Below are 16264 nucleotides of genomic sequence, written 5' to 3'. Positions count from 1 at the left end.
AATTTGACAATAAACTGAGAAGAAAACCTTAAACAAATCACTGATGAACTGGGAAAAATTCAACCGTAAATACAGTTAATAATAAGGTGCTGTAGCTGTAACTCTGAGTATTATGACAAATAAATTACATTGTTATGTTTCATTGGGTTGTCCAACCCTAATTTTAATACAACAATTAGCAAACAAAAAAAAATGTAAATAAAAACAGACATGGACAAGTACAAAAAGAAATCTGTCTTTACTTCAGAGTTCAGTACCTTTCCCTTTCCCACCCGGTGCAGGACTCACTGGTTCCTCCAGGTTCCACCAGGAGGCGCCAGAGCAGAGCAAGAGCACAGCACAAATACCAGTACAAAGTAAAACGGAACAGCTGAGAGAGCAAGAAAAAGAAAGGCAACTCGGACATTGAATAAAGAAAAAAAAGGACAGAGAGAAGGAAGAATAGTTATAAACACCTTATACCGTGACAGAAATGTGAAAAATGGGTATTGTTCGCTCTTAAGTTATTTGGTCTACTTCAAGGCCTCTTGCAGCGCAGAGGCCAGAATATAAACATAAACAGATCAGACAGTTACTGCATTGGTTCACATGCACCCCCCCACTCTTTTTTTCTTTTTCCAAAAGGACTATGCACATCTGATATGACATGATGTCACTACTTGCTATGCCAACACCATCCAAAAAGCACTGATTTCACAATTCATGTGTACTGCAGATACAAAGAAATGCTTGACTCAAATGTACTGTATAAAAACCAAAGCGTCATACTGTATACAACCAAGACACATAAGTAACTTATAATTTTGTTCATTGGTCAACTCTGTGGCATGTTCACAACTGATGGGTTGAGTTCCAGACAAATGTTTTATCTCAATATTTACAACTATTTCGGCGGTTAAATCCTCTCTGAGGTGTGAATGAAATCTCAGCCGGGGTCTCCTTTGGATTAATCAGCACGGAGTACAAAAGGACAGATACAAGAAGTCTGTGTATGTAAGCATGTGTGCAGGAACTGACAAAAACTGAAACATTTCCCTAATAATACACACTTGAGATTTTACGCCGCAATAGACCAATGTCATTTTCCATTTTCTTTCACTTGCTTGCAGTAAAAAGGCTAACAATGTGATACGGCAGTGCTAGAATGAAGCATTTTAATGGCAAATAAAGCTAAGAATCAATTCATGAATGAAACCAAAATCCCTTTTAGATTTTCAGGCATGCTTTCATTATTTCTTCTCAATTTTAAAGATTTGATACATCATGTCTGTTTTAATTTAAAAGCTGCTGATGCTTTGAGTCATTGTGTCAATACACAGTAGGGGAATATTTCAACATTACTTCCTCCGCCTAACATGGATTTGTGTGTTTGAAATAGCATCATACTCATGTGGTGCACAAGTGTGGCGAGTCAATCACAGTCAGTCAGAGCGGGAGCGTCCGTGCCAGTCAGTCACAAAGTGTGTGAGGTAGTGTGTTGGTGTCAGTGCTTTGCTGGTTGGCAGGCTAGATGTCTGAAGGACTGTGTAGTTTAACATTCAACATGGTTTGACTCCTTAGGGCAGGGGGGAAAATTCATTTACCAAGAGTCACTCAAAGTGATATACATAAGCATGAATGTCAATGAGGGTGTTTCTCTGTGTAGTGAACAAGTAAAGGGCTAGTCGAGAGAAAGTTGGGCATGTAGCTGACATGACACAGGTCATTCAGTTAGATCAAAGCAAAGAATGTCTCCATTTGTCCTTATGTGATGCACCTCCACGCTGCTACTTTGTCATCCACTCCTCAACTCTCATTAGCTGCCACCAGCTGGCCTAATCCCTGCCGCACAAACACAGCCTGGATGTCCTTGGTCTTGATGCAGAAGTCACAGGCCCAAACAGCAGCGCTCTCTCGAGTCAGCAGCCCGTACGCTGGCTCTGTCAGGCCTGTGCAGTCACGGTGGAACCAGCGCTGGCACGACGCCTCACAGAGGATGGCGTCCTGATCGTCATGCACCTCTGCCATACAGAGACCACAAGGGAAGACCATCCCGGGGCCACCAAGTTTTCCAGGGCCGGAGCCAGGCCCAGTCGAGGGGGCCGCAGGGCCAGACGGCAGGGGAGACTGGGTGTTTGGGGTTGAGGTGGAGTTAGACGGGGGATTGGGGTTGCTGCCTGGAGTGTTGCCTCCATTGTTGTTAGTCATGCTGTTCTGACCCGAATTAGAGGCCGCATTTGGCATGGGACCACCAGCACCGGGAGTGTTGTTCTGCTGGTTGTACGGGGTGGAGCCAGGGGCAGAGTTAGGTGGGGTGGATTGTTGCTGCTGCTGCTGTTGGGAAGAGTTGTTAGAGTTGGGGGTGTTTGTATTGCTGGGAGGTTGTAGCTGACTGGGTGGTGGATGCTGGGGCTGGCCTGATCCATTTAGAGGACCAGTAGGAGAAGAGTTGGGGTTAGGCTGTGGCGGCGCGGAGGAAGGCTGACCAGGTGTATTGGCGTTGGGCTGCTGGACGTCAGGGTGGCCAGAGAAGCCTCCCCCTGGCTGTGGCGGGCCAGAGTTAGGAGGAGGGCCAGGAGTGGTATTATTAGGAGGGGGGCCATTAGGATTTAGGTTATGCTGCTGCTGCTGCTGTTGTTGTTGTTGCTGCTGCTGCTGCTGTTGTTGTTGCTGCTGCTGTTGTTGTTGTTGTTGCTGTTGTTGCTGCTGCTGCTGTTGTTGTTGTTGTTGTTGTTGTTGTTGCTGCTGCTGCTGCTGCTGCTTGTTGCTGCTGCTGCTGCTGCTGTTGAGGCCCAGGTGGTGCCCCTCCTCCACCAAAGTTCTTTCCATCCTCGTTGCCTGGCCCTGGCGGACTGGGGCCCGGGTATGGGCCATCCTGTGAGGGAGGGAACTGTCCTTGTGGGGGCATACCTGGTAACCCTCCCACCATGTTGCCTCCAGGGCCACCACCCATGCCACCCATCATGTTCATCCCAGGACCCATGCCTCCTCCCATGGGAGGCAGGGGGCCATGTGGGGGCCCTCTGGGGCCTCCACCACCAGGTAACGGTGGGCTGTTGAATGGGTGTCCACCCTGTCCGTGCTGCTGCTGCTGTGGAGGCATGCCAAACCGAGGGTGGGGTGGCCCCCCTCCCCCTGGACCTCCCATAGCCCCTGGAGACAACATAGGATTGAATCCTGGCCCAGGGTGCATGGGGGGACTGAAGTTTGGTGGCATATTGAACTGAGAAGGGCCACCAGGGGGGAATCCACCACCTCCTCCTCCTCCCCCACCGCCACCACCCCCTCCAAAGCCAGGCATTCCTCCAAAGCCTAGCTGGTGGTGAGGTCCAGCGTTGGATGGAGGTCCGAACGGTGGCCTCCGTCCAGGTTGGCCACCGCCTGGTCCTCCTGGACCCCCCATGAAGCCCATGCCTACGCCCATCCTGCCTCCACCGCCATATCCACCTCCTCCGCCTGCACCTGGGCTGGGAATAAATGGAGCCGTAGCTGGTCCACCTGTCCCAGTAGGTCGGGATGGGGGCCCGAAGTCATCGTCGAAGGGGTTGGAGGCGACCAGGTGGTCCACCATGGGCGTAGGAGGGGGTGCAAACTCAGTAAGGTGGGAGAACCCTGCCGCCTAAAACAGAAGGAAATAAAAAAAACTGAATAAATGTTTTTTTATTGCTTTTATTAGACCAGATGTTCACTTACTGAGGGAATGTTTCTTTTATGAAGCAAATAGGTCTGTCACAATATCAGGTTTGTACTACGTTATTATCATGTTATTCACAATAACAATATTATTGCCACAACTATACAATCAGTCAAATTCTTCTTTTTTTTTTGGTAAATTAATTATTTGTGTGTGGGGCGTGGGGGAGGGAGAACTGAATGGAAATTATTTCAGATGCGCTGGATTATTTACACAATATCATCATATGTGTATTATTAATTATCATATATTAAAAATATTCTCCCAAATATCACAGATATAGACACCCTTATTAACAAAGTAATCACATTTCCAAAAATAACTATTACCTGGTTGGTGGATTTCCTCGCCTTCTTCTTCTCCGGGCTCTTCATCTGTGAAGCTGAAATAGTGAAATATGGAGGGAAGGGGTGGAAAGGGGAAAATATAGTATTAGCAACAACAAAAATAGGCCTTTAAGTCTCATGTTATTGGTCCACCACAAATCAAGCGCACCATCACATTTGGATTGGCCAATACCCCTTAGTGACAGAGTGGAGCAGCTTTAGACCCAGGGCCTCTTTTTCAAGTCCAACAGTTGAGATGGAGTCAATGATGGGACATAGACTGGCATGAGGACAAGATGCTGAAAATCCAGGCGCTATCATCACCAAGGTTATGAAGCCTTGAATCGCAAATGACCCAGGCAGACCAAATGACCCAGGCGAGAGGGAGAGAGGCCGCAAACAGAGGCAGAAGAGGTAAGGTCAATGAGGAAGACAGGAAAAGACGAATACATGAGAACGAGGAAACGGAGTTGAAGGTACATTTATAGCAAGATAGACATGAACCCCGTTCACAGGTCCACTCTGTGAGAAACAGCCACCACCGGAGACAGTCGTGAAGTTTACATATGGGGGAGGCGAGAAGGGATTTGGTAACAGCACCAGTGCAGCCCATTGCAGCGCAGTAATGGATGATTCCGATCTGATTGGGAGATGGGTGAAATTAATTCCTACCTTTGCTTCGTTTTCCTTGTCCCGCCTGTAGTCTCCCCGATTCGGCAGCCATTAGCTAATATGACTGTCGGTGAAGTGGCATATCACCGTTCATATGCAAGAAAAAAAAAGTTAAAAAGGACGACGTCTTGAAGGCTATGAGCCGAGTAGGTGGATTCTGCCTTCAGGTCATGTCAATAACGTTAAAATGCGTATCATCACAACAGTAACTAACACGGATATTATATTATAACGCCGGCCCAGGTCCGCAAACTCCTTTACAGCTGCAAATATTTCGCCACGGTGTCTGTCACGCCGGGATTTGGTCACCAAATAAACGTCAGGTAAAAACTGAGCTAGTTCACGTTATTGAGCACAAGTTCGTCTCATTGCAAGCCAGTTCCTACTGGCTGAGTGAAACTGGTTACTTGTTACCTGGCTTGACTGCCAGTACAAGCAAGTTGCAGAGCACCCCCTCCCTCTCTAAATGATCACTTACAGATGTGTAGCAAAGAAGTCGACCAGCTAGCTAACGCAAGCTAGTTACTACCTTGGCTAACCAGCTAGCCACGTTACTCAATGTGGCTAGCTAGCAGCGTTGAGATTTCACCCAGTAGCGGCAACACTGGAACATTAATCGGAAACTGTGATTTCACTTTCTACAATCATTTGTAAAAATGTGCACTCAATTCCACGTATCACAGCATTTATAAGATAAAGCAATCGATCATGTTTTGAAAACTGTTGTTTACTATGCTAACATTAGCTTGCTAGCTAACGTTAGCATGCCACTGAAGATAGCTAGCCATCTTGCAGACTGTCTTGGAAGCAAACTGTACCCTTTCTCCGTTGCTTGCTCTGCTGTCCTTTAAATTGAAACTCTCTGGTGTGTCATTGCCAGCAAACCAGTCCTCACACGGTGTATGCTTGTTGATCCACCATTCAACTATAATTCATTCAAAAACGCAAATTTTGCCATAATTATCATGGCCTTCTATCGCCACCGGACAAAGAGGGACAAGCAGGAGTATCGCGCACCATGGAAGGTTGCATCTAATCGCAAACATGGGGGTGTCGACAAGTATACTTCATGAATATAAAAAGCATTTTCAAATATATTGATTGAAACACAGGTTATATTCTACAAAGTATTACATTATAATTCTATTTATTTAATAAAAAATATCCACATCACAGCCGTCCACAGTATTTTTTTCATTTTGTAGAATGAGTGTCATACCTTTCATTGGTATATTTGGAGCAGCTCAGAACAGACCATTTCCCAACGATACCCCGTACAATTAAAAAAGGAGTGGACATTAATTAGACTGCCAAATGCATATTATTAAGTGACATTATGATTAATCTTGTATTAACACCCAACATCAACATTTTAACACAACTGTCAACTTCAATTTAAGTCATTATCTGAAATAACGTTTGTATGAATAGAGTTTAGACCCTATGTACTGATGTTTTATTATTCAAGAGCATAATTAAAATGTATTGAAATGCCAGAATTTTAGAAGGTATATATATTACTTTTTTCTCAATAGCCATTTGTTTCGTATATAGATATTATATTGTATATTAGTTAAACAGACGCTACATTAATTATATAGCTAAAGAATAACAAAGGCGTCAATAAATTGTTAGATTACCTATATGTCAATCTAAAGTAGAATACAAAACTTCCCAAATTGTTATTCTACAATGGTCTGTACAATTAATTATCACCGCCCACCCGGTCATGCCTCCCCCTCTTAACTTCAGACACCCCCTCCCCTCTATACTCCAGGCGCAGTCAGGAGCCTCATTGCAACAGTGGAAGGTTGTGAAAGACCAGATAAACTGCACTCTGGGAATGGGATCACAAATCGGAAGCAAGAAGAACTTTGCCTTCTTTCGGGTCTTCCCACTCCGAAGACATCTTTTTATCAAAAGGGAATAAATATTTTCTCTGAGCAGAAGAAGGAACAGGTGTAAGAAAATCACAAATGGGATAAAGTAGTGAATTGTGTCTTTTTTTCTTTTTCCAAAATAGGCACGTAGTCTGTAGGTTATTACTTAATTAAAACTTTTTTTAGTTTTTTAAGTTGGAGGTTTAAAAATAGAGCCATTGACTTTTAGAAACATTTATGACACTGAGGTGTGGAGATTCTGTAGTCTACACATGCTCTATCCTAGAATAAAGCAGCGGAAGTCTTTTGTTAGAAAGGCTGTGATTTCTAAAGGTGCGTCTCTGGGGCCCCGTGGTGTATGGCGCTAAAAGGTGTCGGAGCAGGCAGAGAAGTTTACTGGTTTCCATCTGAGTTACAATGGCAAAGTGGTTTAAGGAGTTCCCCATCAATCTGAAGAATGGTACTGACAGGATCCGCTCAGCCTCCGAATCAGGCTCACAACCAAGAGCCAATAGAGCCGGGCTGATGGCCAGCATTGGTACCAAAACAGCAGGCTCCAAAACGAGCATTCGCAAAAACTCCTCCGGTGACAGCACTGGCGGAGGAGGTGGAGGAGTTGGGTCTCTGTTGTCCGGTAGAAACAGAAAAAACTCAGCCATAGAGTTGAGTAAAAACGCTGCAAGCACCGCAAAAGATGGAAACGTTTGGGACAACCTCCTGTCTGGGAAAAGTCGCAAAAACTCCAAAGTGGAGCCTGTGTTCGAGGAGCAGCACAGACCGCTGAAAAGCTCTCCATCTGCCAACTCTTACATCAACAGGCTGATCAGAGTGGACAAACAGGACAAAAGCCCCAACTTCAACAACGGCACCATCACCAATCAAGCGGCACCTGAAGCAGAGAAACCAGTTCAGTGCAAGACAGAACCAGTGAGTAGCCAATACTGTCTCAGACGGAGAAGATCGATTTAACTTATAGCATTCTGATGTTGTATATGTTTTAGAGACTTGATATGGTTTTATTACTATTATAACAAGGGACCATCATGTTGTTCTAAAGAAAGTTGGGATAACTAACAGCTGTTGGCTGATTTAGGTCGATGTGTTTCAATACAAAGTAACTAAGTACATTTTCTCAAGTACTGAACTTGAGCACAATTTTGAGTACTTCCAGTTTATGCTACTTTATATTTAATAACATTTTAGAAGGAAATATTGCACTTTTTACTCTAGTATGCTACTTTACTTAGTAAGATGTTACATAGCAAACCTATGATTAGTTTAAATGATACAAAGATTACTCTACCAAACAGTATATAAAGCAGTGAGCTTTACCTCCTACACAAGAACACATAAATTAACATCAGTGGTAAATGTAAGTAAGTACTTTTACCCAATTTAAGTACAATAGTTTTTTACTTTCCTAGGCTATATCCATATTCTGACTTCTACTCTACCACAATTCAGATTGAAAGGGACCTGTTGTACTTTGTAGGCCACTTCACTTTACTTTATGTGAGAGTTGAAGTTAAAAAATACTTTACAGATTAGGATTATTAATGTATAATGGACCGTTCTGTATAATAAGTAATAAGTCATTTTGATGATAAGACTTTTGATTGAAGGACTTTTTACTTGTACATTTTGGTATTGCTAATTATACTTAAGTAAAATATCTGAATCCTCTTCGCACCATTGGTAATCATTATCTCATGATATAATGTAATGATACTTTAACATAACAATGAGTTTGATACCTAAAGTAGCCTATATTTAGTTGCTATGACATTCAAATTTAACTTAAGTGAAACTCTGAATAAACTTTACTTTTAACTGAGTATTTCTACAGTGTGTTATTGCTACCTTTACTTACTGCTGATAGATCTTTGGTGTTAAAATGTGAATTTAAACTATATTTATTTTTCATCTATGGCAGTGTTCTCTTACTCTAGCAGCAGTGCAACAAAAATACCATGTGGTGTCATCAATACTGTTGACAATGAAGTAGCAAGGATCCAGTCTAGCTCTGAAAATTGATATTATTGTTTCAGTTTCTCCCCCCCCCCCCCCCTTTGCCTCCGCTATACCCATTGTGTCCTCTCGTCCCAGTGTGTCTTTCTATCTCTTTTTCCCTTCCTGTCCGCCCCTCGCCTTGAATACAAAGCAGCGGTCAGACACGAGGCTTCACCTTCCTCTCCTGTATGTAATCTGGCTCAGTATTCCCCTTCCTCCGCCTCATCCCTCTCTTTCACTACATTCAGGCCCCTTGGTGAAGAAGGCTATCATGTTGTAAAAAGCTTCTTGTTATTTGACACTTAGGCGCTAACCAAAGACCCCTCAAGCTTGGCTTTGAAAAAAAAGGGAGAAAGATAGTGAAGTCAGGGAGAGTGATAATGGAGAGATAAAACAGACACATGAAAGAGAAGAAGAATAAAATGGGAGTTTTATATTTCAGAAAGGGAATAAATCCCTGTTCTTGAACTCAAATCTTCCGCAGCTACTCGGTTTGATTAGGGGATTAACTGTGTGTTCTTAGTTTACCTGTCAATGAAGAATATAAAGTTATTTCCACAGGAGGGTGAAGATGTAACTTTCAGGCTCGTCCAAAGAAAATGTGTCTCTGTGTTGTCGTCTGCGTCTCACCTGTCAAGCATCTGCTACTTTATTGAAACACAAACTAATGCCAACAATTCTTTGTCAAGGGAGCGCAACTGGAAGCGATTACAGAGACAACTTTATTTTACGGTGCGCCATTGTCTCTTGGCTTGTAAAACAAACAAAAACTGATATGGCACTGATAAGATGACAAGACAGTCAGGCAGGACGGGTGTAGCAGAATAGAGGGATATGAATGTGAAGAGAGTTTACGCCTCTTTACTTTAGACAAGATGAGGTGTCAGGTAGTAGATGAAGTCTTGTAGTGGACACCACCCGTCATGTTCCAAACGTGTTAATTAAATTAAATTAAATTAAAATGTGAACTAATAGAGCTGAAATGAATCTATTAGTCGATCAAAAATGAATGGGAACTTTTTCTTTTTCTTTTTTCTTTGCCATATATGATAGTAAACTGTTATTCATTTGACATTTGACAAAACATAATTGGTATTCTTCACTATTTTCTTACATTTTAGAGACTAATTGATTAATCAAGGACATAGTCAACAGATGAAGATGAATTGCTTCAAATGATAGCTAACCCTATTAATTATATAAAAATTGATAATAGTTACAATTTCTTTCACACCAGACGGTGATCCTCAGACTGTCCACTGTCTCTTTTTCTTTCTTTTTGTCAGTAGGTTGGTTGGATATTCGTACTACTACCACTTGGAGTGGCAGAAGATATAACATTCAACTATTACTTTTAGCTATCTATGCCAGCTTGTTGTAGCTGGTAACACAAGCTTTCATCTCCTGGGACCTTGTTTTCTTATTTATGCATTATGTATGAAAAATAAGTGATTTCCTATGTTTTCTAATCCAGGTGATCATCCTTGAGGATTACGCAGATCCCTTTGATGCTCAGAAGACCAGAGAGACAAGGGAACCAGAGAGAGTCGGGGAGAACGATGGTTACATGGAGCCTTACGATGCCCAGCAGATGATTACAGGTAAGACTTTCATCAATATGCTCTGTTGTAGCTGTAAACCGTCACGGGGAGAGCTGTGATATTTCAGTCCCTGACTCTCTGTACAGCTGTGTTAGCTCCTGTGTGAATAAATCACATTTTCAGTCTCTGCAGGCCGAGCAGCGAGAACATGAACTCGCTCCCTCAGTGCTCTCTGCACCCCATGGGGTCGCCATGGCAACTGCGCTGCGTTCGCACAATGGGTGCAGTTTCCTGCTTCCTCTTTCCTGTCTCTGTTTCCTGGTACTATTCTCTAAAAAGGAAGTTGGCCCTCTTTGCCCCCCGCCTCCTCTCCGTGTAACCCCCTATATGGACCTGTCTGACCATTTATTAAAACTTCCCAGCATCTAGGAAGACTGATGGTCCGTCGTCCAATCACATGCTCTCCTGACCTTTCCTTCCATCACTTCATTGTTTTAACTAAAAGGGTTACACAATAGCCTGCTGTGAACGTGAACATGTTTTATTGCAGTAGATTTGACTTCAATCAGTGCCTGTGCTACTTCCAGGCCTCCTTTAGAGAAGTCTACAGAGGATGTGATGATGTGACTCAGTCAATTTATGAGGCTTAAATCATACCGAGGAAGTGAGCAAGAGTCTGATGTCACTGTGAGTCAATAAGCAACAAGAGTAGGGCAGCATTGTTGTCAACAACATCATGTAGCAGCTGATATCAGTTAGCTTTAATTATTTCTTTAATAATAGTTCATATATAATTTACTATGTTTTATTGATATGGCCGCAACAAACTATTTTTTTTGTAGATTAATCCAATAATCATTTGGTCTATAAAATGTCATAAAATATTTCATTCCAGTTTCTCAAAGTTCAAGGTGATGTCGTTAAATGTCTTGTCAGTCCAGAACCCGAAGATATTCACTTTAATATCATATAAAACAGAGCTCTGTAATTTAGGGGCTGAAAACGATTAATCAATTATCCCAATAGCTGCCGATTATCTTTTGTTGATCGTTGCAGCTCTAGTTAGTGATGAGTTCCATCCATCCATCATCTACCGCTTATCCGGGGTCGGGTCGCGGGGGCAGCAGCTCCAGTAAGGAACCCCAAACTTCCCTTCTCCGGCCCACATCCTCCAGCTCCAACTGGGGGATCCTGAGGCGTTCCCAGGCCAGCGAGGAGATATAATCTCTCCACCGAGTCCTGGGTCTTCCCCGGGGTCTCCTCCCAGCTGGACGTGCCTGGAACACCTCCCTAGGGAGGCGCCCAGGTGGCATCCTTACTAGATGCCCGAATCACCTCAACTGTCTCCTTCCAACGCAAAGGAGCAGCGGCTCTACTCCGAGTCTCTCACGGATGGCTGAGCTTCTCACCCTATCTCTAAGGGAGACGCCAGCCACCCGTCTGAGAAAACCCATTTCGGCCACTTGTACCTGTGATGTGATGAGTTATAAGCCATTAATAAGAAGAACTTCTGGGCAGCCACTTTGTGTAAAATCCCTTTGAGTGCTATAACTCCTTATCTTCTGGAACACAATGTATTAATTTACAGTTTATTAAGCATTTATTAACAGATTACCAACAAAGATAACAGCATTATTGCCAAATGAAAAGGATAAACACAAGCAAATGGTTTTGTCAGAACCTGGTATCCTAACCATTCTTTCTGTTCTGGTTATTGAAGCCTGTCAATAATCTTGATTTGGACACCCTCCCAGTCCATGCTGTGGCAGGTTTCGTCTGGTGTTCACAGACTTGATGTTGACAGCTTCCAGTGTTTTAAAGTCTCACCACTCGAGTCTTCCTCTCCAGATGGTGGTTCTGTACTGATCTCTCAGAAGAGATTTTAATCTTTAATCCCTTGTTTTCTACCTGCCAGAGATCAGACGCCGGGGGTCCAAGGACCTGCTGAAGGTGTGTGTGCTGATGGAGGCGAGCGAGGGAATGGTGGAGGAGGGTCAGCCTGTGCCTTTACAGATATATGACGTCCCCTACGAGGGAAACGGTGACGGGGATAAGACGGCGGTCACACGGCCCGAGCTGGATCCACGACCCTCCACTGAGTACGAGCTGCCCTGGGAGTGGAAGAAGGAGCATATCGTGAAAACTCTGTCAGGTACTGTCAGACGTTTGATACACCACACCCAAGTTGACAGCAGACAAAATGATGTCTGAGAACACGCTTAGCTACAATTGTGGGAATACTTCTATAGTGAAACAGAGGAAATGTTTGCACATCTGAACTGAATTCCCTGCGCTTTAAAATTGTTCCTGAAACCTCAAATAGCAACGCTTCTAAAAGTAACTCAAATAAATACATCACTCACTTAAGGTTATCCTGTTAGATTGTTATATGGTTACAGTTTTGCTGAACTCGTAATCAGTAGCATTTATATAATACATCTCCAACCCTCCCTCTTCTCTGCCTTGGATCACTATGAAGCATATTTGTTCAAAAAAGATCAACTCATGCCTGCGCTCACATTTATATTTTATATGGCGCATAGACCAACAGCATACTGAGTAACATCCTGCATGAATCATCAAACTATCTTCTTATTCTATATTTACTTGAGGCTTCAGCACCCAGTTCAAACTCAGTTGTTTCTTTACATGAATTCATATCTTCTCTCGTCTCTTTTCCCCCCAGCACAGTTCGACAGCTCTGAACGCCAAACCAAAGATGAGACTCCTCACCCCACGCTCACCAGGCAGCCGCAGCATCCACCGGCCCAGCCTCCGCTGCAGCAGCAGCAGCAGCATCAGCAGCAGCATCAGCATCTGAGGCAGAAAAGCTGGACCCAGAAGATCCTGCGATCCTCTCCTCCGACCCTGTCGCCCCCCTCCAACCTCAGCAGCAACGCTGAAACTGAGGCCTGCTGTGTTGACCCCTCCCTGCCCCTTGAGAAACAGAGGTGAGAAAACCTCAATGTTGGGATTTCACACATTAAATGTACATATTTAATACTGTAAAAGTATTTAAAAAGAAATTTAAATGTTATGTATGTCAGAATTTGTCTGCACATGTTTCTTATTCTTGCAATAAACTCAATTTTTAAATAGATTTCCGTATTACTTACGTAAGAGTCTCGCTCATTTCCAAGGGGCTTGTTTGAAATGAGGTTATAGACTCATCACTTGCAGATGAAAAGTAACCCCCCCCACCTTCTGTCTCAGCTGGTACCATGGCTGTGTGACTCGTCAGGAGGCGGAGTTTCAGCTGCAGTCCTGCAAAGAGGCCAGTTTCCTGGTCAGGAACAGTGAATCGGACAACAGCAAGTACTCCATCGCCCTCAAGTGAGTGCAGCCTGAAAGTGCATCTCAAGAGCTGAACTATTACATATTGAGCACATCCTGTGTAGGATGAGAGGATTAAACTGTATTTGGTCCAGTTGTATACTCAGCAGTGGACATTGGTTTGTATCATAATTTACTTTTTTACCATAACTCTTTAAAGGATAAGGCTGGTCATTTTCAATATTCTTCTTATTGTCAACAAATGCCTTTAACCAACACTACATTTCACACATCCGTAAGCCACACTGTTGCACCGGCTAACATGTTCTTTCATTACAATAAATATGTAGTTTAATTCAGGTAAACCCCACACACACACCATCAAATGTCACAAATGTGTATCAAATCAAGCTATTTTGGGGAATTATTTAGCCTTTTATAAAAATGTATGAATATATTTACCGATTTTATTGGGAACGACAGACAGAATACATTGTTCATTTAGGTCTTTTCATGATATAAGACAAATATAGAACAAGTCTAGCTTTATCTTTGAACTTAAAAAATATATAAAGTGCACCAGTAAGTGAAATCAGTATTATAAGATCACAACAGTATTCATGTTTTTTTTTTCACAAATGAATTCTGTTTTCATAACCTCTCAGGCTGATGTATCAGCTTTGGATTGTGTGTAAAATTGGTAATTATTTCCTCTCCTTTCCTCTTGTGTGTGTGACTCAGGACGAGCCAAGGCTGCGTTCATATCATTGTTGCTCAGACCAAAGAGAACGGCTACACCCTGGACCAGAGCAGCTGCGTGTTCCCCAGCATCCCAGAGGTGGTGCACCACTACTGCACTCAGCGTCTGCCTTTCAACGGCGCCGAGCACATGACACTGCTGCACCCTGTGCCTCGCATCCCCTGACACCACCCTGCTTAGGTATACAAAACAAACCCACCTCTGGGCCTGCTTGGATAAAAAATGTTTCCAAAAAGTAAGTCAAGACCTCACCCCTCTGATCAATGTGTACTTCCACATAAGTCTCACTTTATAACTGTATGACCTTTTTACTTTGTGTCATTTTATTTTTTATTTGATGATCAGAAAACATTTGCAGCTCTCTCTGGGGGACTTTTTCTGTCTTTATTTTACTTTGATGTGCAGCTGATGCAAAACTTCTAGGCTGCTGTTTTGCATGTGAACAAGGGACCACGAGGCACTTTTAATGATGAAATGTGACTTGGAGTTAGATTGGGAACAAGACTCATACACAGATGTGATGTTTTATTTATCCAGTGTGTCTCTATTAGAAGCCACATGTGACATTTATTTGTAATTGTTTTTAAGTGGAATTACGATGTAGCAGAAAGGACTTTTGACGAGGAGTGAAACTTATTAGTGTGTGGCTCTCTTGCCCCCTCTGGTGGATGTGCTGGTACACTGCACCAACATGCCAACACAAAGAATTCTCTTCATTCCTTAAAATTGATATTTGGTAAAATCCAAACACAGAGCGTATCATAACACTTAAGATATGCACAAAGACCAGCTGTTTTATTATTTGTGCTCGCAGCATATTTCTAATTTATGCTCGTATACTTGTTAGTTGTCTGTAACCACTGCCCCTTCCTCCGTTTTACTGTGAATGACGGAGTTGTTTCCACTGTATTATCTGCACTGTGAAGAGTGAGTGATTCACCCTGATGCAATGTGCTTGGCTTTACAATAGTTAGTGATTTTCATGGCGAGAACTGAGACTACATTTCATGCTTAATTTTCAGCGAAAGAAGCCTGTTCATTCTGGGGAATATCTGTAAAATAAACCTGCAGGTTATTGTGATTTATGGTAAGAAAACATCAATCTCTTTTGTCAGACTTATTTAGGTCTACAAATGAGGATCAGTTATAGATACAAGTGCAAGAAATTACACATGTTGCAATAAAGTTAACAAGAAAAAACTGCAATTATCTCTATTTAATATGGTTCATTGAGACCTCTGTTGCTAAAAAGTAATGCTGTTCTCCCTCGAGTCTAATGCTCCCCTGGTGCTACGAGGCAGTAAACCAATGAAATGTTATATTATATTCAAGCATTATTTTTGCTCTGTGTATTCTAAATGTAACTCAAACATTTGACTTGGTGTGTGTACTTTTAATTTAGAGATATGTTGGAAATCATTTGGACAACTTGGACCTGCAAGGATGACAATAAAATACGGTATAACCAAGGTTCAGTTTGGTCTTATGTTGTATTTTCTGGAGGTCGACCATGTTTATATCTCTTCAAAGATATAAGCGAGGTCTGTTTGTAGTTTTTTGGCTTAACACCAAAGTAGAAGTTGTACGAGGAGACACACCTGCTTTACATTTTTTATCGTTCTTGACTTTAGATAAGTAGAGAGCTGATGTTCAAACATTGTAAAACACATTAGAATAAAATGTCCTCATTCTAGATGCTGGAGATCCCTTGTGAGCCTCTCTCTGATCCTAATAAATCAACAACACGAGCAACAAAATGTGAGGGTGTTTGTGTCAGTGATGTGTGCTCTGAAAGGGAGTGATCAAAGCATCAAACTGCCTCATCGTCCCAGAAGAACCAGCCTCTTCACAGACGCTGGAATGACTGAATGAGGACACTTGTGAGCATAATGAATCTTTGAACTGCAAGATCTTGATTGTGGTTTCAGTGGTTTGGTAATTTGTCTGGAAGTTTAGTGCCCCATTTAACTAAAAGGGGATAGATTATTATGCCAGATTAGAGTGAAAAGGTTAGAAGGAAAGGTCTAATGGAGAGATTAGGTTTAGCTAAGGATCATGTTGAGGACAAACATCTTATGTACCTTCAAGGAGCATCAAGCACTGTGCCGTGTGGAGATCTGAGGTAAATG

The 16264-nt window shown here is 42.6% G+C and overlaps 2 protein-coding genes across 3 annotated transcripts; one reads left to right on the top strand and one right to left on the bottom strand.

Moving 5' to 3' along the window:
• Positions 1-132: 132 nt before the first annotated feature.
• On the bottom strand, positions 133-5707 carry pygo2 (pygopus homolog 2 (Drosophila)). The gene is made up of 4 exons (XM_029443329.1): positions 4672-5707; positions 4003-4055; positions 2741-3598; positions 133-2604 (listed from the first exon to the last, which is right to left on the bottom strand). Exons 1-4 carry the CDS (start codon positions 4721-4723, stop codon positions 1786-1788), a joined length of 1782 nt encoding a protein of 593 aa, XP_029299189.1. The 5' UTR covers positions 4724-5707; the 3' UTR covers positions 133-1785.
• Positions 5708-6463: 756 nt separating this feature from the next.
• On the top strand, positions 6464-15605 carry LOC115016185 (SH2 domain-containing adapter protein E-like). 2 transcript variants are annotated; one of them, XR_003833086.1, is made up of 7 exons: positions 6464-7478; positions 10036-10162; positions 12018-12254; positions 12789-13053; positions 13316-13435; positions 14117-14370; positions 14481-15605. XR_003833086.1 is itself a non-coding variant. In XM_029443867.1 (6 exons), exons 1-6 carry the CDS (start codon positions 6969-6971, stop codon positions 14298-14300), a joined length of 1443 nt encoding a protein of 480 aa, XP_029299727.1. In that variant the 5' UTR covers positions 6464-6968; the 3' UTR covers positions 14301-15605. The 2 variants fall into 2 exon arrangements, 1 of the variants encoding a protein (XP_029299727.1); XM_029443867.1 differs by having other exon boundaries at positions 14117-15605.
• Positions 15606-16264: the final 659 nt, after the last annotated feature.

This window comes from Cottoperca gobio, chromosome 11 (assembly GCF_900634415.1).
Source record: "Cottoperca gobio chromosome 11, fCotGob3.1, whole genome shotgun sequence".
Lineage (NCBI taxonomy): Eukaryota > Metazoa > Chordata > Actinopteri > Perciformes > Bovichtidae > Cottoperca > Cottoperca gobio.
The sequence above is the reverse complement of the archived record's forward strand: the minus strand, read 5'-3'. Positions and strand labels throughout refer to the sequence as shown.

Bases quoted from the DNA above. Each gene is read 5' to 3' on its own strand.
- pygo2 (XM_029443329.1), bottom strand. From the start codon at position 4,723: ATGGCTGCCGAATCGGGGAGACTACAGGCGGGACAAGGAAAACGAAGC. The intron at 4,056-4,671 runs GTAGGAATTAAT...TCACTATTTCAG, and splicing joins ACAAGGAAAACGAAGCAAAG to CTTCACAGATGAAGAGCCCG. The intron at 3,599-4,002 runs GTAATAGTTATT...CTTCTGTTTTAG, and splicing joins CGAGGAAATCCACCAACCAG to GCGGCAGGGTTCTCCCACCT.
- LOC115016185 (XM_029443867.1), top strand. From the start codon at position 6,969: ATGGCAAAGTGGTTTAAGGAGTTCCCCATCAATCTGAAGAATGGTACT. The intron at 10,163-12,017 runs GTAAGACTTTCA...TCTACCTGCCAG, and splicing joins TGCCCAGCAGATGATTACAG to AGATCAGACGCCGGGGGTCC. The intron at 12,255-12,788 runs GTACTGTCAGAC...TTTTCCCCCCAG, and splicing joins TATCGTGAAAACTCTGTCAG to CACAGTTCGACAGCTCTGAA.